Here is a 22343-nt window from a genome sequence, read left to right as displayed (position 1 = left end):
CAGTACAGACAAGTACAGACAATACAGACAAAGGCATACATAAGTTAAAGCCAAGGGCAAAAGATGAGACCCTGAACTGAGTTCTTATCATCAAACAAGATTTGACTATATCTGTATGTGTGACAGAAAAATAGCAAGCTTAATTTCACCCTTATACGGAGACAAATGCTCAATTCAAGCAAAATATACAAATAGCAAACAGGAAGCCAAAGTCCTTAAGAGACTGGAGAAGCAACTCCATTCTGCAGGCCATTTTGGAAGGCTCAGATGGTAGATACCAGTTATTTTCAATAGATTTTTTTTTCTTTTGATGAAAGAAACTCTGCTAATAAGCATACTCCAGCAGAAGTGGAAAATCACAGGAACGATAACACAGACGCAGGAGGTTAACTGCTTTATTGTTGGTGTGATTCTGAAAAACGTGTTTGCAAGTTTAGTTTTACTTTGTCTTTGGAAGATATGAACTCCCAAAGAATCACTGAGGAAGTTACTATTTGGCTGCTTCTAAGGACTGCAGATTTGATGCTCTCTTTACAATTAGGAAGTTTGCCCATGCCCGTGGATGTAGTGGGTAGGCAGATTGCAAACAGTGGTTCAAGGAGACACAGATATGCACGCCTTTCCAGATAGCTCACTAATTCGTACTGCTGTGATAGGTGACTTCTTTTCTTACCCAGAATTATTCTAAGTTTCCATTATCAGCATCGCATTGCTCCCTGAACATTAATCTTCCTCTTCTTAACTGACAGAAGAATGTGATAATTTTCATTCCACTACACTTCGTCTCGTAAGTATTTCCACTTATGCCTTATTTATTATCACAGCACAGTGATACCCAAATGGGTATGTACAATCAACCAAGGGTGAGACTTCTTTGATTGATCTTTCAGCACAAAAACTCCAAGACCAAAGATAACAACCACTAAAAACGTTTTCAAAGTGTATACCAAATTCTTTTATGCACCTTACTCAATTTTGAGAAGACAACTTTACATTCTGGTCCCCATTCCTGCTACAAATCTCCCTGAGACATGAAAGCCACCTATAGCACAGTACCTTGAGCCAATTATGTGAATAATGGGCGCTGACAGCTGCTTTGGCTCATCTTCCACAGTGGTGATCTGGGTCCCGTTGCTCCTCACACAGGCATACACCGTGCAGGCTTCAATCTGATGGAAAGGAATATGAGGTTCACATACTCAGCTGCAGGAATTTTTCGACTCTGCTACATGTTCAAACTTTCTCTTCACCCAAGATGGAATTCTTTCCTATTTAACAGATTCCATACAGCCAGGAAAATACTGCAGCTTTGAGATAAGTATATCTGCCAAAGATATACTGCACTGTATCACATTTTCCCACACCGTTTTCAAAAGAAGGGTATATGCAGCCCTCTGGCATTAATTACTGTTTTCTATTAAATTATCACCAAAAGAGTTGCAGTGAATTTGTTTTTCTGCATGTATATGTAAACCCTGGTACACAATACTGAGTAAAAATGTGCTTTCATCTGAGGCCTTCAGTAAGGTTGCTATTCCTACCATATATTCTGACATAAAAATAAAAATATTTTTTCCTTAGTGTTCTCTATCCCTTCATGTCTATTCTGTAAATTAAAAGTGAGAAATGAAAATAGAAATCAAGCAATTTTTAATGGAAAAATGCCACAGAAATAAATTCTTATGCCTTCAATTCCTGGGATTAAACTAAGAAGGGGCAAAGCAAAATAGGTTGTGAAGGATCATAACATTGTTTCTGCATTGTTAACAGGGAAGTTACTCAAAATTAAAAAAAACCATGAAAATAAAAAAATAATGCAGTAAGTTTACCAGTGAGATGCACATGCATCCAAGATAGTATTGTCTCCCAGAAAAGAAGAAAAAGAATCAAAAGGAAAAAAAAAATAAAGGCCAAAACCCAAAACTATTTTGGTTTTACCTATCACATTGATGCAAATATAAATACTAGCAAAGCAGAAGAGAAGAATAATTAACATCTCAAGCAACAGAAGGTGGCCATGGTAAATTAATATAGAAGGTCTATAAGTGAGGCAGTACACTGAATTTGCATTGTTATTGAGAAAAGACAAATGTGTTTCCAAGTGGCATTCATAAAGTCATATGTGTATTCATGGATGGAGGTTTGCTGCTTCAGAGGGGCTGGAGCATAGAAATCTGTTCCAGTGTGCCTGTCTGTGATGTTTATTTATGGCATGCAGTACCTGGCTGCAAATTTTCAGAATAAAGTATACACGGTACTACTAAGTTTGTCTCATATATAATAATGTAAACCAAAGCTTCATGAAATAGACAGGGATATTTACAATTAAGTGTCAAAATCCATTTCTTGAATATATTAATACAAAGTCAGGACAGAAAGAATTTTTTTTAATTTTTATTATTATGTTTCTGCCCACAGTATTTTGCCTTTCACTAGATATCTGACTAGAGAGGCAGAGAGAAAGGGAAAAGCAAAGAAAAAATGTTGCATGTATTAAGACCATAGAAAGTACCATGATGATTTCAGAGATCAGCTCTGCTTTCTCCTCAAAAGCATAAGGAAAAAAATTGATAATGGCATGTCAAATGCAACATCATTATTTCACTGTACATATATATCATGCAGGCCTGATGTTTCTTAACAATTGTAATTTTCTTTTAATGAGTAGGAGTAGAATCTTTGCCTCTTTGTAATATATGTTGGGGCTTTGCTAATGCTGAAGCACAGAGCATTGAGAGGAAAGTAAATGGAGTTTTGACACTTTGAAAAAAGAGAGAATGGAAATTTGTGTTATGAAAAGTGCACACAAACCAAAATATGCTAAAAATAAAAGTATGCCTTGTATGGATATGCACACGAGCATCAGTGCAAACACAGGTCCATGTGTGTAAAGAAATTTATGAAACGATATTCTTCTGGGAAATCCAAGTAGAAGTAAACGAGTACAATTAAAGTATATTACAGAACCCAGAAAAGATACTCTAACCTGTATATCATACACGGTGAAGGGAGACAAATCTGCCAAAAGAAAGGATCCCGGCTCGCTCATTCCAGTCTTGTACTGCTGGTTATTTACATAGACAGAGTAGCCTGTGACAACACCATTCGGGTTTGAAGGCGATGTCCAGATGACACGTACAGCTGTACTGTTGATGATGACAACCTCTGGAGGGAACATGCCCTCAGGCTCTAGAAATAAAGGAAGAAACTGAATAAACTCCAGCTGTCTCTGCAAAAGCACTTGTTTAACCAAATGCAGATTAGTATTTAGGTTTAGCAAAGGGTTCACTGCTTATCTGCTTTCCTCTGATGAAGTTATCACAGTCTGTAGTCTTCTGTAAATTGGCTTATTATACTCTCAGTTAGAAATCATGAGAGCTGATGGTAAAATGCTTTATACCAGCAGCATAGTGTCAATCATCAGTAGTATGTGGCCAGTGAGATATGATGATAAATTATTCACCCATCTGCACTGCCAATAGGCAAATATTATTTTTATGTCTTCCCAATCCTAATTCTTCAAAAAAGGAAAAAAAGAAAGAATAGAGCATTTTGCTTTTAAAGCAAAACCTGAGACCAAAATACCTTATGTCTGATGGAACGTGACATTATAAGCCTTATAGATGAAGCAATATGCAATATTGCCATTATGTAAATGATTTCAAATGTTGATTACTATAGGTAATGATGAAGTCTAACATTTATTTAAAAAAAAAAAAAGAAAAAAAACCAACACCTTCCTTAGCGTTAAATTACATAATTATCTAAGCATGTCAGAAATAACCATGCAAAGACCTATTTTTATCATAAGAACCCATCTTTACCAGTTGAAAAATTGCCCTTACCATCAATTCCATTTTATAAACAAAAGGTGCTGACCTTTGGCATGAGAAAGGAAATGGAATCCTCCCTTAAAGTGCTTTGCTAATGACCTGGAACACTTGCTTCTGAGGTAATGATATTATAATGTTTATAATGAGACTTTATAAAGCAAAAAGATTAGAAAGACCATTCTAAACACATTTCAGATGTGCAAATTTTTTTATTATTATTATTTTATCCTCCACCTCCACCCCCAGCTCTGTACTTGCCCACTGGCATAGAAATGACTCATAAAGAATTTTCTTAGAGGCTGAACTTACACCCAGAGTTTCCAGTGACTCAGGAGAGACCCTGTGTACAACTGTCATGTCAAAAGCACGTCGCTTCACAGAGCAGATCGTTTAAAAAACCCATTAATTGTTTCTAAATTCCACCATTTATTGATATGAACTCAGTTCCAAACTTAGTCCACACAGACAGGAATATGCAGCAGAAGATGAGAACAAACTGGGTTAATATCTGCTATTAGAGCTTTTCCTGCTCTCTCAGTGGGACCATTTATTGATCCACCACATGATGACAAGCAGCACTTAAGCATTTTAACGTTTTAGACCTTTTTCCTTTTATACCGGAAATTTTATAATGGAAGGATGACTGATCTCAACCCTAACAAAAATCAATCAATTTCATTCTCAGATTTTAAGCCAAGCTGCATTCACTGCTAACCAACCTCCATCTGAGGTAGTCACATGCACAACTTCACTGTTGATGCTGTGGACTCCGTTAAAAACTTGAAAAAATATCTGATACTCTGTGTTGGGCTGCAAATCATCTATGATTACAGAGTTTACATCAGCCTGGATCCTCAGAGATCTTCTCTCATCAGTAGAATTCAAGAAGAGGGTGTAGTAAACAACATCTCCTTGCAAATCCTGCAGTGCTAGGAAAAGAAAAGAAAAACGTTGGGATATCAACTGGGAAATTTTCAGTCAGCAAGTTTCTCATCAACAACATTTATTGTGAGGAGTAAAACAAATTTTATGCAGATCCTCTTGTGTAAAAAAAAAAAGGAAAGGTTCCATCAAATGCCTCCAATTTCACCCTTTTAAGGAGTGAAGCAGACTCTCTCCCTAACTTGTCAAAATCATTAATGGTTCAGCATCCTTCAACATTGGAGAAAGCTTTCTTTCTCTAGACATCCCCATGAAGACAATGGAATAAACAAATGAATAGATAAAACCCACTGGAAGCAGTGGTGTGCAGGCCTTTTTGGTCCTTCCCTTCGAACAACGTTCCCAGAGCCCACTCCACTTCCATGTTATTCCTCTAGCTATGAATAAAGGACCTGTGCCTATGCCATACATTCCAGTGACATTCACCTTTACCCAGACAGCCTTTTGGCCACAGTGACAGTGAGAAGCTATGTGTTATTGTTTCAGAACAAGCATGATCGATCACATCATCTACATGTAAAGCTGTAACACACTCAGAAGCATTATACATACAGGGAAAACCCCCCAAATTCTCACATTTCTTTCTAAAATGTATTTGAGCCAGCATTAACTTCCCCAGAGAAAGAAAGAAGAAACAGTACAATTTTTTGGCTACACAGGGAAGGACATTCACTGGTCTGAGCTGATGGATAAGCACAGATTCCAGGCAAGTCTTCTACATTTCACTGACTCAGATGTCATCTGTTATCTTATCTGTCCTTTGTCAAACAGTTTAAGTTCAGGTCTGACTAAATGCAACTGCTTTTCCACTATGCATCGAGATGAAAAGTATAATTACGACAAAAACTTTAAGCACTAACACATACATCTTGAAATGACACACTGTAATACTGAACAGGACCCAGCTCTCTGGGAAAGAGTATTGATAAAAGCCAAAAAGCATATTTCCAGACTTAACAATCTATGGGTTTGTCATTGAAACTTCTAATCAAGAATGATAGGCTATTTTTAAGTGGTACCGATACAAGGCCTAAATCCTTAGAAGTCAGAGACCTTCAGTAGGGAAAGATAGCAAGGCAACTTATATTGAGGGCTCTCAAGTTCCCAAAGAAAACACAAGAATAATTTGAAAAGTAGTATCATGGAAAAGAATGAAACACTGATATACAAAATAGTTAATACACTTATTTGCAACATAGGAAGTAATAAAATATGATAAGGTTTTCAAATAATGAATGGCCTCGTCTTGGTGTTTAACTTCTACGTTCACAAACATATAAGGAAGACATTTCTAAGATATGAATGAAAATAAAACCAGATTGCATTACCTACATCTAGAAGGTCAGGGGTTTAGATTACTAAGGTAATGAAACTTCAGTGAGCTGCTTCAGATCTATTGTACTTGTCAGTTTTTATAAGCATGCTTACTTCAGGCATGCAATTATAAAATAAAGAGACTACATTTGTTGCAATTCAGCACCCAGTCCTTACAATACCATTTGCATTTAAGTCATGAAGAAATTCCCCACTGCTGTATTAACAAACCAACTAGAGAAATTGGCTAAATTCGTTTTAAGGAGCAGAGCAAAAAGGAAGAGAATGGGAATCCTCTCATTGTGAACGAATGCAGATGTAAATTTTTATACAAAGGGATGCAATAGGCCACAAAGACAACAGGATTTTGTGTAGCACTGCTTTATACATGTCTCACGAGTTTGCATTAACTATTTCTTCATTTTCACTGCTCTCATTCTGCAGAAAGAGCACATAATAAATATGAACATGACTGAGAAAGAGCAAAATGTGCACATTTTTTTTCCTATTTCTTTCCTCTCCTTTCAAGGACATTTAGGTACATTATAAATCAAGGCAAGGACTGTGTTTCCTCTGAGAGTGAGGCAGGCCATGGAAAGTGATGGCAGGTTAACATCTAGTTACTGGAATAAATACTAAGCACACTTACTTGGTTTTGACCATTCCACTTCCACAGCAGTGTGATTAACAGCACGTGCAATGAGGACACTTCCTTTCTCTGGTAATCCTGCTAATGTAGTAGCTATCACTTCTTCACTTGATGTATATCCTACCTCGTTGTGCACTATGAGCTTGTACTCGTATGTTGTGTACCTGAGACATTTTAAAAATAATTAAATTGAATGAAAAATGCAGACATAGAAAATATTTGCTGTAAACCTTCTGCCTGTGCCAAAGTTTTGTTCTTTCTTGTCCCCCTGCACAAAAATTCATCTGTATGGTATGCACCAATGAAGACTTCATAAGAGGTATCTATTTTGTGGAAATAATTCAGCACCATTAACATGGCAACAAAATAAACCCACATTATTTCACTTCTTCATAGTTGTAGCCTGTGAGGTGTTGAGAGATTATAGCTCAATTCAATATGTAATTACAGCAGTGGCAACCTGCCAAAATTTGGATCAGAATTTAATCAAATGAGGGTTTTTTCCTCTTTTGGGTAACCCATTGATTTTAACTTGCAGTCTCATTTGTAAAAGGGATTCACCACACAGTCAGGACTCTTCTACTACAAAAATATCCAAAAAAAAGGCACTTAGGAGTTCAAACTCATTGAATAAATTAATTTTCCTCATAACTTTGCATATTCCAATTACACAGCTTTATTAAATACTACATGTATATTTAGTAAACCAAGTGACTGTCACGTCATCTTTTCTTCCCTATATCAAAAGGCATATTAATGTACTTTAAGTGGGATTTCATAATCTCAAATTTAATTTCCTCATAAAAAGCCTCACACAAAACTGCATGAAGACAGAAACTCAGGATCATCTCATTCAAATTTTCACTGAAGCTGCCACACATTGGGATGAATGATTACAAACGCAATAAGGGAGCGTACAGTAAATGCCTAGTATTTAGAGATTTTAGTACAAAAAGTACTCAGAGTGCATATTTACTTTAGTTTTTTAATATTTATTTTATTTTAGACACTTTACAACAACACCATGATTTTCAAAAGAGATAAGCTTTAGCAGTCCCACAGAGAAGAAAGCAAATTAATGGGAATCCACTAGCTCCAACTCTAACTAAGCATTGACGAACGGGGAAAATATACAAAACACATCTTATTTCTCTCTCTGCATCTTCTGTCACTTGCAAACATGGAGATTTACCTTGGACATTGTAGCAACATAAAATAAGGAAAGGACTCTATTCTTGCAATTTACTGATGAGAATTTGAGATTCATTTTTTGATCCATATTTTCAACAATGAAAATGAGTTTGTCGTAGCCTATTAGAAATGAAGAAACCATCTGAAAAGTTTAGTAATTCTGAAACATGTTTTAAGTATGACAAATGAAAATAAATGCTGATATATGAATTTTCTTTCAGGGAAAAATAAGGCTTGAGTGCTTGAGTCCCTCTGCAGCATCTTCTCTCCAGCCACAAACTCATCCTGAGTTGTTAGCTGCAAAAACATAGCTGCAGTTGCAGAACCCTCCCCAGGAGAAGTATTCAGGTATGTCCAAGGGTTAGGCACACTTTTTTGGCCATAGCTCATTCAACCCAAAATGTCATGGTGCCTAATGACTGGTCACTGGGGCTCTGTCTGAATGTATTTCCCCCTCTGAATCACTGACATAACTGCTGCACACACCAGCACCACTGAAATATGCAAAGCTAAAACCAAAGCAACTCTATGCAGACTTTCAAGCATGGCTGAAAGAAAGAAATGGACACTTGAGCAGGATTGGTACAAGAACAGCTCCATGAGCAGTTATTGCAACAGACAGAAATGAGCAGTGGCTATCAGCAAGTAGGCAGTGGCAAGCCAGAGGCAGTTGCCCTCAGCTCAGTTCAGTGTGTCTCTGACAGGAAGCAGAGGTCACGTTCTCCTGATTCCCATTGTGCTCAGGAGGGATGCTCAGACAATTCTTACAGAAGTAGAAGCAAAGTACAGATATTTGAGGGTCAGTGATTGATGTGGAGTTCTCATAAAGCACGCCAGCACAGAGAACACACACACTGAAACTATCCAAGAGGGTTTTCCTGAGACTCTATCTACAAAAACCCAATGCAGAATCCATGCTGAATCTTCCATTACAATTTCTTCATTTGGGTGTTTTGTCTTAAGGAGCAATAGTCTTGACTTCAAGATGTAGAAACTAAAGTTGATCAAGAGCAAATGTCTTGCTCTACCCCAAACAGCAGGTCTCTTACATACTGAGGAACAGAGCACACACTCCATTTCCCAGCTCTCAACACCCTGCATTTAATTGTGATGAAGCTAAAACAATAAAATCAGGTTAAAAAAAAAACATTGCTGAAAACAAGTTTCAGATGTTTCCCTCAAACATGCATTCTGCCTGTGCTATAACTTTGCCAACACACAAATCTAGAGCATCTGTACACATAAATCTAAATGGTTTGATTGCGTGAGCATATCGATGCTAAAATTTCATGAGATTTTTATTTTCATTTGTTTTTCAAAGCAAAACAATGTATAAGTCAAGAATGACAGACTAATAATAAATCCCTGCATATTAGAATGATTAACACCAAAGATGATGACAAAAAATATTTCATTACATAATTAATATGTTCACTACATAAAGACACAAGAAATACTTTGAACTATTAAACATACACTATACAAAATGCCAGCATTTGTTTTTATAGTTTTTGTAATCTCACCTGCTAAGACCCTTATCTTCATAAAACCACTGAGTTCCTGAGTAAATATTGTGCCACAGATTTAAATCTTCAGGGGGATTTGATGCAAGTGGTTGCTGGATTTTACGTCTCAGGAGCTCATATCTAACACAAAAGACAAGCAGAACACCAGGATTATCTCAACTAATGTTATTACACAAAAAAAAAAAAGAACCCAACCAGGTTTTTTTTTAAAGCCACACATTATTTTGTTTTTACAGCTGTAAACTTCCTCAGATAAACATTCCTTTTAATGTTTCATGATTTAAAACATTCAATTACTTTTAAAAAAAGGGAACTACTTTGAAAATGGAAAATGAAGCATTTACACTTGAAAAAAAAACTAGCTTATTCAATGATTTATGGATTTTAAAGTTCATGGAAATGTTATCAAGACCAAGTCCAAATAGCCCAGTAACAGTGTCTTATGCAGACTTGCATGATAAGCACAGGTTACTCCAGAATATGAAAGGATTAGGTCTCTTTCTTGCAAATGTACTGGAACAAAGAGCACTTGCATTACTATTTTACTATTAGTACTAGCTTAAGTGTGCCTTGGTACTTGAAGTGTTTGCAAATAACCACAGTGTAAATTGCAGGAGAAAACAGGCACAGAAGGAGTTAACTGTTCCATCCATCCATAGACCTTAGCAAGGCACCTTTGTATTTGGGTAGAAATTCATGATGTGAGCTTGAAAGACCAAACTATTTCATCCTGGTTTTAATTGGTATCTGAAGCACTATTCCTGTCTCTGTTCCAAACAGCAGGTCAGCCAAAGCCCATCTCTCATCAGGTCAGCCATGAGACTGCCTGATTTGGAAAACATGCTTTCCACCCAGGCTGCATCACAAACTCTCCATCATCTTTTACACAAAACCTTTACGGAATGTAACACAAATTAGATCACTTAGTGCCTACACAAACTAAAGGGGATAATATTATAATTTGCGTTTCCTAATCGTTCTAGGGATTACAAAGGAAACTACACTCTAAAGGAAACAAAATTAGATATATTTGTTCAAAATCTTTAGGATTATTGCTCTTTATTACATTCCTCAGAACTGTATAATTTATTCTTCCAATAATTGTTTCATTTTGATTGTTCTGTTAGAAAAACACCAGATGCTTGTACCCTTCTTACCAGTTATAGAACCAGTCTGAAGTTGCTTTTAATGGTGAGCTGCAGTTTTAATAAAACTGTAGGTACAACAGGGTTTCTACTGGTGCCCAGCAGTTTAGGGTCATATGCATATATATTCACTTATAACACAACTTGATTCTCTGAAATGCTGAGCTGCTCCCATTCTGGAAAGGTGCTTACTGCTAAATTCCAGACAAAGTATGTGGATATTCAGGCACATCTTAAACACTCTCATTTGAAGTGCATATTTGTGAAAATGTTTCCATGTTTAATTATTCTGCAGAGCACCTTGTTGTGCGTCACCCCTCTGTTGCAATTATCAGGCTGACCAGTGGCTTTGGGTGTAATTTGACGCTTCTTAAAGTTAAGATCATCTCCAGTCTCATAAGGACATGTTGGACAATACCATTCCAGATTTGAGACCCTGAATTAAGAGGTGTTTAACAGGTACTGCACACAGTGATTTAGTATTTCTTCAGAACCAGAAATCAACTGAGCTGTTCTTACAAGAGATCTGACACTTCCTGTGCTCCTTGACAGCTAAGGGGTACATGCACAACTTCCAACAACTTTTGCCCTTGAGCTTAGGGAATAATCCTCAACAGGTACAAGCAAGCATTGTGCCACTTAGTGATGCCAAACTGAATTACTGCAGAAGCTGGGATTGTACTTTCAGAAATTAAATAGCAAAAAATAATTAAACTCCATCAAAAAAATCAGATGACTTTATAACAAGAACAACTCTCACATGAGTGGCTCATCAGTGTCAACCCAAAGACAGATCATTACAGCTTTACAGGAAACCATCCTGGCATATTCTGTCCAATATATTTCATAGATGAGTCTTGAAAAACATCAAATCTTTTTGAACACTGAGTGGCGATCATGTGTAAATCACCCCCACTGGCAGCTGCTGCTGCTACTCTGCTTGCTGCAGACTTCTTGTTCCATCATGCTGTACAGAGCAGCTGCTTCAGTGGTTGTTCTTGTTGAGGGCAGCATGGCACACCATGAAAGAAATGAAATCTGCAGATGTAGGTCGTACTGAATTACTTCAATAATCTATGGTAAAATGGTCATGTTGTTAACCCCAGAATAACAGACACTGCTTTTCTGAAACTTCAAATTTTACTGTAGAGCAATCATCATTTCATTCAGTTGTAGTGTGCCCTAATTAAGCCTGAAGAAAAAGTCGAGCTACTGTGCTGTAATAATATACGCAACTGAAATGGCATTACATGATAATTATTGAACCCATCAGTGCACCTAGAAGAGAGCTACCAACCAGAACATGTGGAGTACAGAGCTGTAATTCCATGCACAATGTTTCACGATACCTTAAAGCACTAGAATGAAAGATTTGACATTTTTTATTGTGTATATATAAAGATATATTTGTCTTTATAAACCTTTATGCACTCAAATCCGTATCTTTTTAATGTGTATCTACACACACATGCTCAGTAATCAACATTCAAGTCAAGATTCCCATCCCATCATTCCAGACAAACCTCAGAGGAGGTTCCTTTTTTTGGCTCCTATGGTGAAATCCAGCCTGCTATAGCCAGCACTTCCTTGCATTTCCTATTTTGGCTATGCCCTCACACTTTTAGCATTTTCACTTCCATTTTTCTTATGCACTGTCTCATTGAAAATTTATTCATCATTTAATTTTTGAAGATTATTTCATGTCATCATCCTTCCAAATGGTCACTTTCTCTTCATGTGGAATAACCCAGAGCATTGAGAATACTGGATGTGTTAATTACTCATGTTTACAGAGATCTATTCTTTTTCTTGTCATTTTATTGGTGGAACTTGTTGCCTGAACTCATCACCAAAAAGTGGCTGATTCTGCAGCCCAAACCAGTTCTGACTTTGCAAATATCCTGTGCTTCCTCCTTCTGGTTTTTCAGACAGCATCGATCTGAAAGACCCAGAGCCTTCCAGCACAGACAACACACTGGTTTGAACAATCCTGGCTCTTCTCTGGGCCTTAAAGAGGAATTTCAAAAAGTCCAAAATTAAGACATTACATGACAAAGTCTGCATCGCTCAGAATTTTCTGAGTCAGATTTAGGTCAGTCTTGGCTTACCTCAGATGGGGACCATTGGGCCTTAGCGGTGGCTGCCAAGAGATGGCAATAAAGGATTCACTGATTGGAGTCACGGACAAAGGACTGACACTCTGAGGAACTGTCGAGGGCGTGGTCACTCTTGTAGGCAAACTCTCTGTGCAGCCTCCTAGAAAGCCATCACCTCCAGTACAAGCAATCACTGTGACAGAGTAGTTTGTGTAGGGGACAAGGTTGGTCACCAAATGACTCGACCTCGACGAAGGGTTCCCAGCGATGACAATGCGTGGGTCAGGCATGCGAATCTCATAGTTAAGGATTTCTCCATTCGGTATCAGGGGAGGCTTCCAGGAGACCTGAAGGAGGAGGATAAAAAAAAATTAAAATAACAGATTTCTTGCAGTCAGATTTCAGAAATACAGACACAACATGCTACAGATGCACACAAGAATCTGAAGATGTTCTTTTCCATCAGAATAGACTTTGATTTTTCAAGGGAAATCAGTTAAAAATCTAATCTTTAATTTTAGTGAAGTCCGCAGTAACAGTTGTAACCACTGAAAAATCTATTATTTTGCTTTACCAGTAAAATGTGAATGCTCCACATCATTCAAAATTCCATGAGATGTTCAGATGTATTAGCAAAAATACACTAATTATAATAAGTATCACTAACTGTCACTTATTTTCTTAGGGTTTATTACCTAGCGTGCTTGACTATCAGTGGCAGAGTAAAAACAAATCTTATTTTGTGTTTGCACAATTTTCAGAAAGATGTAACTGCATTATCTCCAATAAGAAAACAGATCTTTCTGCACTCTTTATATGATGAAATATGCAGGTTTTCCCTTTTATTTTTAATTAACTTATTACATTGGTAAATATCAGACAAAGAACAGGCACAATTTTCCACTTTAGGACTATAAAATTATACTGAGAAAACTTTATCACAAAAAGACTGGAGATTTCATGCAGAATTCATGGGATTTATTTATTTGTATATAGGTAGACATACACATGCACATATATATATATACATACTTCTACTTTTACTGTGGTTTTACTCTTACTAAGCTGAGATTAGGTGGGGTTTAAGTTTTTAGTTTGTTTGAGGTTTTTATAGCACATTTTTATATATCTATGGTTATTTATTTATTCTTACCAGCTCCACTGAGGAATCACACTCAAATAATTGCAATATAAAGTGCGTGGATGTTCTAAATTATTTTTAAGGCTTTTTGCCACGGTACCATGACAGAGGGGACTTCAGACTGGCACAATGAGGACATGCAACTTAACATGTATTAAGAATCTCAAAGTTTCACAAAGGTGCTTTAGAAGCCTGTATCAATACTCATTTCCCTAGAAATGCCAGTGCAGGAAGCATACAAGCTTTGCTCTGCTCTGGGACTGTTTTCCTTGCCATTTACCCACTCATCTATAACAATTGCTGTCTCTTTTCCTCCCAGGCACGAGATAATTAAGGATTGAATCCAGCATAGAAAAGAAGATAGAAATGGAGAAAACTTAAATATGCCTAAAACCTAGGTATGCATAGAACAAAATGAACAAAGACAATACTGAAGTGTTAAATAGTAATACCACAATACTTAAGTTTCAGTTAATTTGATCTTTTTCCTTAATTTTCTCCAGACTCCAAAATAAGTATCTTTAAAAATGTATTTCACAATTACACATGGCTGTGGAAACAGAGAAGCTTGATTTATAAAATGATTTTTAAAAGGCCCTTGGGATTACAAAATGCTGTATCTTAGGTACAGAAGGACCTCTTAGGACATCAGACTGCAAGAAACCTGGCAGCAAAGTGCTGGAGAAAGCTGAAGGATTTTGATAACAGATTCTGGAATACTATTAAACAGAGAATTAGAAACAGGGTGATCTTGAGTAAAGACAGCAAAACCAAGATTATTGATGCCCACATAGGAAATGCTTAGCTCTGGCTAATTATCAAATGCTGTATTCATATTCCTGTTGCTTCTGGCCCCAAATCATGTTCAAACAAATAAAGAAAATACTACCAATAAAGCAATGCAAAATTTCACAGAAAGTAGGAATTGATTTTGCACCATTCTCACAGACATTGAGCAGAACTCTCATTTTGAAGTATTTCATGTGATCTAGTGATAAGCTTAGGAAACAGAAGAGTGGATAATGACCACAGAAAAAGTTTTCAAGTACAAATATGTGCTGGTTTTGGCTGGGAAGAGTTAACTTCATAGTAGACTGGGGTTAGTATGGGGCTGTTTCAGATTTGTGCTGAAAACACAAACATGAACACAGGGATGGTTTTCTTACTGCTGAGCAGTGCTTACAAAGGGTCCAGGCCTCTTCTGCCTCTCACCCCAGGAACGGAGCAAGAGGCAAGAGACACAAGTCGAAACAAGGGAAGAAAATGCAAAGAAAAGCAAGGGTTACATAATCAGAAACTGGAACAGGGTGCCCACACAGGCTGTATAATTCTTGGACTTGCAAGGATGGAGTACCTATCTTGAAATTCTGTCTCAGTGTAGATAACATATTCGATGTCTTTTTATCTGAATATTAATAAAGCAAATCTGTCAGCATTGGTGTAAAAACTCTTATTGCTTAATGCAAGATGGCTTCTAATAAAAGAACTATATGCCAAATACTTTGGAAAATTCCTAATACTACACTCTCAGAGGATAAAAGTGTCTAAAAATGTTCACCTTGTACCAAAACTTATTTCCTAGAAGAGACGATGAGTTATTTTCTAATCACATTTCATTTTCAATGCCTAGCTTTTACATGTAAACCCACAAAATTACTCTAATTCAACTGGTGCAAGATTCACCATACCCTGTAACCCCTTCACATAAAGGTACAGATCAATACCATGGCAGGAGAACAGAGGCTGCTCCATAACCTCAGCTCCTGAGTTTTACACAGTGTGTGCACTAGGTGGTACACTTGAAAGAACTCCCAGGTGTTGCTTCACAGCATTTGTTGTGCTCTAGCAGATAGAGTATCTCATGCTGTAAGTAACATAGATGCTTTGTGGGGCTTACACTGGGAAATTTCTTTACATTTTCGTATTTTTTTCCTAAGAGAAATAAAACCCATTCTGAACAAAGAGTATATTCAGTCAGCAGCACACACAATGCAACTTGTTTTTGTCTGGGCACAGATATCTCACACAAAGATACGTAGATCTGCTGTTGCTTTGATTAATATTTTTTAAACTAGGTAATGGGATAACCAAGGATACTCCCTAACCCTGCTGTGTCACTTGACCTGCTTAGAATTACCTGTGTCACCTGAGAATGACAGGATATGCAATCCCTCACAAACATCTCTTGTCAAGAGGCAAGGGACTGCCTGACCCATAACTGAAGATGATGGAGCCAGCCTGGCTAACACACATGTGGCACTACTGGACCTCTTCTCCACTCTGATGCGCCAAGGTTTGAGGTAAGAGCTTGGCAATGCATGAAAGCAGGAAAGCTCACTAGACAGGCTGTTTTGGAAGCAGTAACAGTTTGTTCATTGATTTGAAGCTCAGCACTGAGACCATGAAAGAGGATGCCCATGAGGAAGAGAGAATAAGGTAACTACTGGGAGAGATTAACTGATTCAATGTAATGACTCTGGAAGCTTTCATTTAAAGATCAAAGGACCTTATTTTCTCCACCACAAAATTTAAAGAGACAGAAATTAGCCATTTTCCCCCCATTAAACAGTTATAACCTTGGAATTTTTTTCCTTTTTTGACAGCAGTTGGAACCCTGCAACTTAATTCTGAGCTATTTGAGGAGAGGCATTGGCACATGTAAGCTATTTTACTGTTCAGGCCTGGCTTCAACAGTTTGCTATTAAATCAGTATGTTTGGCTTAATTTTATTCTCATTTCTCCTAGATACTGCTGGTAACCTCTACAAACAGAATGTAATAAATACACTACTGAGAGCTTTTCACTGTTGGTCTCAAAGCACATTGTAAGTCTCAAATTGCAAATATTATTATTCCAGTTTTACAGGTAGAAAGACTAAATCACGTATCAGAAAGAAGCAAAACTCCAAACAAAGACCGGCTACCCTAATTCTGCATTCCAGCCACTGGACTATAGTCCTCTGACGACCTCCCAGCTCCCCCAAAATACTTGGGAGATGAATTTCCTCCTAAATTCTTGTATGTCTTAACAGAAATTATTGTGGGTTCAATGAAGAGCCAGGACCATACTGGAAGTGCAGATTCTGAGAAAGGTCACTGATAGTTCTGCTCGTACACTGTGCACACGAGTCACACCCAGCTTCAGCAAGGACTACCGCAGAAGAACAGCATGATCAAGTTTGCAATAGCAGATTGCTACTACAAAAACTCCTAGAACTTTGCTTGAGTAATGGGAAAACCAAAAGAACATTTATTTATGATCCTAAACACCTACACTAGAGTGTTTCAACTTTATCAAAGGCAGATGGATGATGCTGATGAAACCCCACTGTATAATCCATACCAAATGAGCAAGCTGTGCAAGAAATCACAGGCCTAACATGTGGAAAATCTCTAGTGTGCAAGTTAAGGTTGTTCCTATGGGTGTTGGAATATCCTAAGTCACTCAAGCAGCACTTATGTGTCAAATGAACCAAGGTCTCACTGACCTTAGCAGCATTACAAGGCAATCTTCACACAAGGATTGACCGCTCCTAAACAATTTCCCCAATGCACCAGGCATACCTGCATAAAACTGGAAGGGTGGTGAACAAAGTCCAAGCCCTTTTTTTCCCTTTCCCAGCACGAAGCTGTTACCTGGGCTTACTGCATCTCCCTTTAGCAGACACAGCTCAGGAATCAGGGTTGTTTCCACTCTCAAAATTATGTTCTGGGCTAATGGCAGACTGAAGTGTTTGGAGAATGAAACAGCAACGGGGAGTTTTAATCTGAAATAGAGGAAGGGTCTTCAGAGCCTCATTCTCTGCCACATAAGAACCTGCAGAGGAGGAGCACTGAAGGATCACCTCACTGTTAGTCACCAACTTCAGTGACCTTGGAGTAATTACCATTGCTTCCAACATTCTGTAATCAGAAGCAACTTCACAGGACAGCAAACATTGATGTGTGAGACAAAAAAAGCCCAGCTCCAGAACATGTGCCTATAACTAAACTAATTCTGTGGGAAATGGAAAATGGATAAAGAAAACACCACCTTTTTCACGGATGATACTCTAACTACAGGGTCTGCTGCTTTAAATGTGTCAGTGATATCTGTTCCTTGCAGCTGAAATCTTTCTCCTGTGTATCTTAATCCCAGCCTATTTACAGAACAACAGGCATTTAGCAGTCCACTATCCAGCTTCTGGGCTAATGAAGAACAGAAGACAACTATAAAAATAGAGCCTTGTTTATTTGTGGTTGCTCACTTGCATATCCAATTTAGTAGTGAAATTTGAGAAATAGCTACTAGAAAAGTTTATCGCTGCGGCAATAAATGATAATCTACTGCACTGAAAGAGTACAGATGGCAACTCTTGAAGATCCTGTGGACAACTAATGACATTGTTCAATCTGTAGGGTGTAATAGCAGCTTTCTCTGCTTCAGTTTCTTCTATACAAAGAAAAAAATGGCAGGTGAGTGGCAAAGTAAGAGACTGTCATCCCTGTGGGTAACAACAAACATGAATGACAATAGAATTAAAAAGCCTATAACCCTTCCTCAGTCAGAAAACTCATGAGGAAATACTTCAGAAAAATAAATAATCCATGGAAAATCAATGACATTGTTGAATCAATATGCAAAACAAACAAAAAAGAGAAATTAGAATGGCAGTTAGGTGCCACAGAATCACCACAGGCCTTCATTCCTCACAGGAAACACATATAACATATATTAAGAGAGAAGTAATAATAACTTTTTTATTTTTCTCATTTTGCATCTAATCAAATTGCAGGAAGTTTCTATAAATGATGTTATCATGAAGCAATGGCACAGCACCAGAACTATATGTCAATGAGGTACTTATTCCATCCAGCCAGGAGGAAACTATTCTCTTATAAACTCTTTAAAAACACTAAAAAGAAAAAAAAAATGTTTCCCCTGGAGAGAAACATCAGGATTATGCACAACTCACGCCAACTTCTATCTTGAGAAAAAAGTTACATGAAGGATGATAGGAAATGGCTGCAGCTTTTTATCTATCAGTGGTCAGTGAGGAGGAGCAATACAAGCAATGTGAGCCAGCATGTCTCTGGTTAAGCCAACAATTAAGACTACACCTGCCTTTTCCAGGCCAAAATCCTCAAGGAAGAACCCCAGCAGCAAAAGGGAATTCCTCCTATCAAAAGTTGTAAGGCCAAAGTTGGAATATTTGCATACTCCAGTTAATTTAGTTCAGTGTACCCAGCCACACAATGCCTTTCCTACACAAAGAACTCCATTAAATAATTATTCACTGTGCAAACCAGCCTCTTTCTCAAGCCACTCAACCTAGCTACATTCCCGAATGTCATATCAGTGTGAAGTGTGAGATTGAAGCAGCACACCAATTGCAACCCTCACAAGAAAAGGAAACAATTTCTTTTCTACTTCTGTACATTAGGGTATAGCAAATCTTGTGTAACAGGAATAATGTTCATGGCATTGGCATATACTAAATAAACGGCTTTTGCAGTTGCTGAATACCTCCACCTCACTTTGGCATTTAATCAGCCACAAAAGCAGTTTATTGCACATTATACTCCGCTACCATGCACATTATCAATTCAGCAAATATTAAAAAAAATCATGCAGGTGTCACAGAAATGGGTACTTTAAAAAATTATCGACAGCCTTGCACTTTCTGTTGCACAAAGGAAAGCAAGTTAAATGTTATGGAGAGATATTGGTCCATTCTGATTAAAACTAAATGTTAAAGGAGCACACACATATCGGAAGTGTTTATGCCGAGAGTGACCTACCGTGCTGATATTTTCCTCCTTGCAGAGTGAAAGCTTTGGTCTACGAAAATAAGCTGTATACTCAAGTGAGTACTATCCTGGAGCACTTTGAATTCTTCACATCCTCAAATCATTTTTATTGATTCAGTGACTAAATAAAGGAATGGAAATATGTTTCTCTTTTTTACAAATTCTCTCTGTTTTCAGTAGCAGTAAATATTTGCACTCATGGTTTAGGGATTGGTTGCACTGACAGCTGAAAGCCTCTATTGATTTGCAACCGTGGCTTGGTAAAGGAGCCTCTTGCTAATCTTTCCCACAGTGCCCTTCCAATACCTTCTGCTCTAACCTGGGAGGACAGCTCACTCTAGGGCAAGAGGTAATTAAAATCTCCTTCCCAAAGAGATGGCTTGTTTTCCACCCTGTGCTGGAGAGTTACCATTGTAGACACTGAGATAAGAGCACTGTACAGCACAAAGGACTCCACAAATTTGATTTGAACACTACATAGGTGATATGTGCACTGCAGGTGTGCTGGGCTTGAGCTACTCAGGAGGGAAATTATGCCTTCCTAGGACTCTCAGGGGCACCAATGTAAAGCAATTCCATACCAATCCATCCTATTTCCACACAGGAAAACATTTCAACCACTAAGTGGCAATCCTTGCAGAATACTGCACAGTCATTCTGTCTCCACAAGTAGCAATTTCTGCGGTGAAGGGACATGGTGAGTTCGCAGATCTCCACCCTAGTTCAAGACAATCTGGGCAAAACCCCCAAATGTTTTGCAAACAGGTGCTTCCTTGTTCTTCTTGTACTCTCCCTGTACACAGCATTCACACAAGACCACCTCAGGGACACAGCAAAGCCCTGAGTGGTCTCAGAGCCCTACTACTCTGACATGAATTTGCCATAAAAATGCAGGGAAGGAAACAACACCACCACTAGCAAGCTAATCCATTTGACAGATCTGTAAGAAGACCGACAAGTAAGATGAAATCCCAGTTGCTTCCTCTGGTGCTCCCATCTGCAAACAAGCAGAAGGCGAGAAAACTGCTGGGTGCAGCAAGCCTTGTCTATTATCTCTTCGGTGATGAAGTGCAATGAACTCTTCTGCAACTACAGCTTTGCTTCATTTTTTTTAAAGAGATAAGAAATACTTTACTATTGGAATAATAAAGGCTAAAAATATTAAATAAATGTCTTGCTGACCTGGACAAGTGAGACAAATGTTAAGATTTTTAAGAAGTCTTAGAATCTTAGAAATCAGAACTGAAGTAATATCTCAGCTATGGGATACTCACTGCACAGGAACTGTACCAAGGGTTCCCAACTTTCTCTTGCTTATGATGAATATCAAATGGAACAATATTAAGTAAATTGAAATACTTGATAAATACAAGAATTTATGTTGATACCAGCAAAGAACCAATGCCTTGTACAGTGAGAGAGAGAATTTAGCAGAAGAGATACTCAGAAATGAGATATTTGGAGAGGCATACATGTAAGTCACTTTTCTCAATTCAATGCTGTCACCTTAAACTATTTTGAACATTTTAACTTAAATATTTAAAATTAATGAAAATTGACAGTAAAACCGAGTCATGGAAATAAAAACATCCAGGCTTCAGCATTTCTGACAAAAATTAGTCTTAACAGATCCAAAAAATATTTGTCTCCAGGTGGAAAACACAAGTCCATGACTACACGAGCAGCAGTGGCACTAAATTTGACCACCATTCATAGAGGAGTCCATACAGTTTGGACATTAAAGGGCTTTAAAGAGTTTCTGAATATTAATAACACGCTGGGAAGAAGAAGAAAAATAAGCACTTGAACTCTTCAGTAAGAAAGGAAAACAAATTTAAAAAGCAACGCTGTTTTGAAATTTAATTCTTATAAGAGTGAAAACTGCATTGCCTGACTTCAGATTTCAGAAGAAATAAATGACCCAACTGACTTTCAGTATTGGTAGATTACTTAATCTCGGAGTTGAGCAAAATACAATGAAATTACAACTGAACACACATGTCTGATCTCAGGAAAAGACATCCAGTAAAGATGTCTTACAATCACTGGTAACTCACAAGCTTTTAAACCTAGGATTGAGTGTTGAATGCATTTGGCAAAAGAAAAAGAGGGGTAAGATAGAAAATTATTATGTTCTTACCACATTAACCGGAGCTTTAAAGGTTGCAGTGAGTCTTTGTGCTCAGAGTTGAAGCCAATGTGTAAAAGCTCACACAGTGAAACATGGACATGTGGGTAAGCACATGATTGAACTAGAGCTACTATTTACTCAGCATTGCAGCTTCTGGCAAATCCATGAAAAATGCTTTATTATAAATTGTGGGGAATACTAAGATATACCTATAGAAGCACAGAGGGCAGAGTCGTGGAAGCACATTGCCCAAATCTTCAATAAGCAGTCTGGCAATTCATCATAATTACTAGTGGTCAATCGTTATTAATTCTTACAGTAACCACTGTACTCATATTGAACTGATTTGCAATTAACACGGAGGTAACATGCAATTCCTCAGAAATTAAAATGTAATTTTATAAGCTCAGGATTTTTTGTCTAATAGTGAAGAGCTTTTTTTCATAGCTTAAAATTATGCGTGAGCAAAGAAAAAAAATCAGGATTGGTTTACTGCTGAAATTAATACCCTCAAACTATTCAGATTGCATTGGTAACACCACTCTGTTTACCTTTTGAAAATACAATGTATACCAAAAATAATAAA

At 37.6% G+C, this 22343-nt stretch overlaps 1 protein-coding gene across 1 annotated transcript in view; it reads right to left on the bottom strand.

Moving 5' to 3' along the window:
• Positions 1–22343, bottom strand: part of USH2A (usherin) — a 388199-nt gene that overhangs the window by 117164 nt on the left and 248692 nt on the right. Inside the window, exons 41-46 of the mRNA XM_069009544.1 lie at positions 12709–13043; positions 9453–9575; positions 6739–6902; positions 4553–4762; positions 2987–3189; positions 1057–1169 (exon numbers count right to left, since the gene is read on the bottom strand). Of these exons, the coding sequence (XP_068865645.1) occupies positions 1057–1169; positions 2987–3189; positions 4553–4762; positions 6739–6902; positions 9453–9575; positions 12709–13043 (1148 nt within the window). The remainder of the gene's footprint in view (positions 1–1056; positions 1170–2986; positions 3190–4552; positions 4763–6738; positions 6903–9452; positions 9576–12708; positions 13044–22343) is intronic.

This window comes from Aphelocoma coerulescens, chromosome 3 (assembly GCF_041296385.1).
Source record: "Aphelocoma coerulescens isolate FSJ_1873_10779 chromosome 3, UR_Acoe_1.0, whole genome shotgun sequence".
Classification (NCBI taxonomy): Eukaryota; Metazoa; Chordata; class Aves; order Passeriformes; family Corvidae; genus Aphelocoma; species Aphelocoma coerulescens.
The sequence above is the reverse complement of the archived record's forward strand: the minus strand, read 5'-3'. Positions and strand labels throughout refer to the sequence as shown.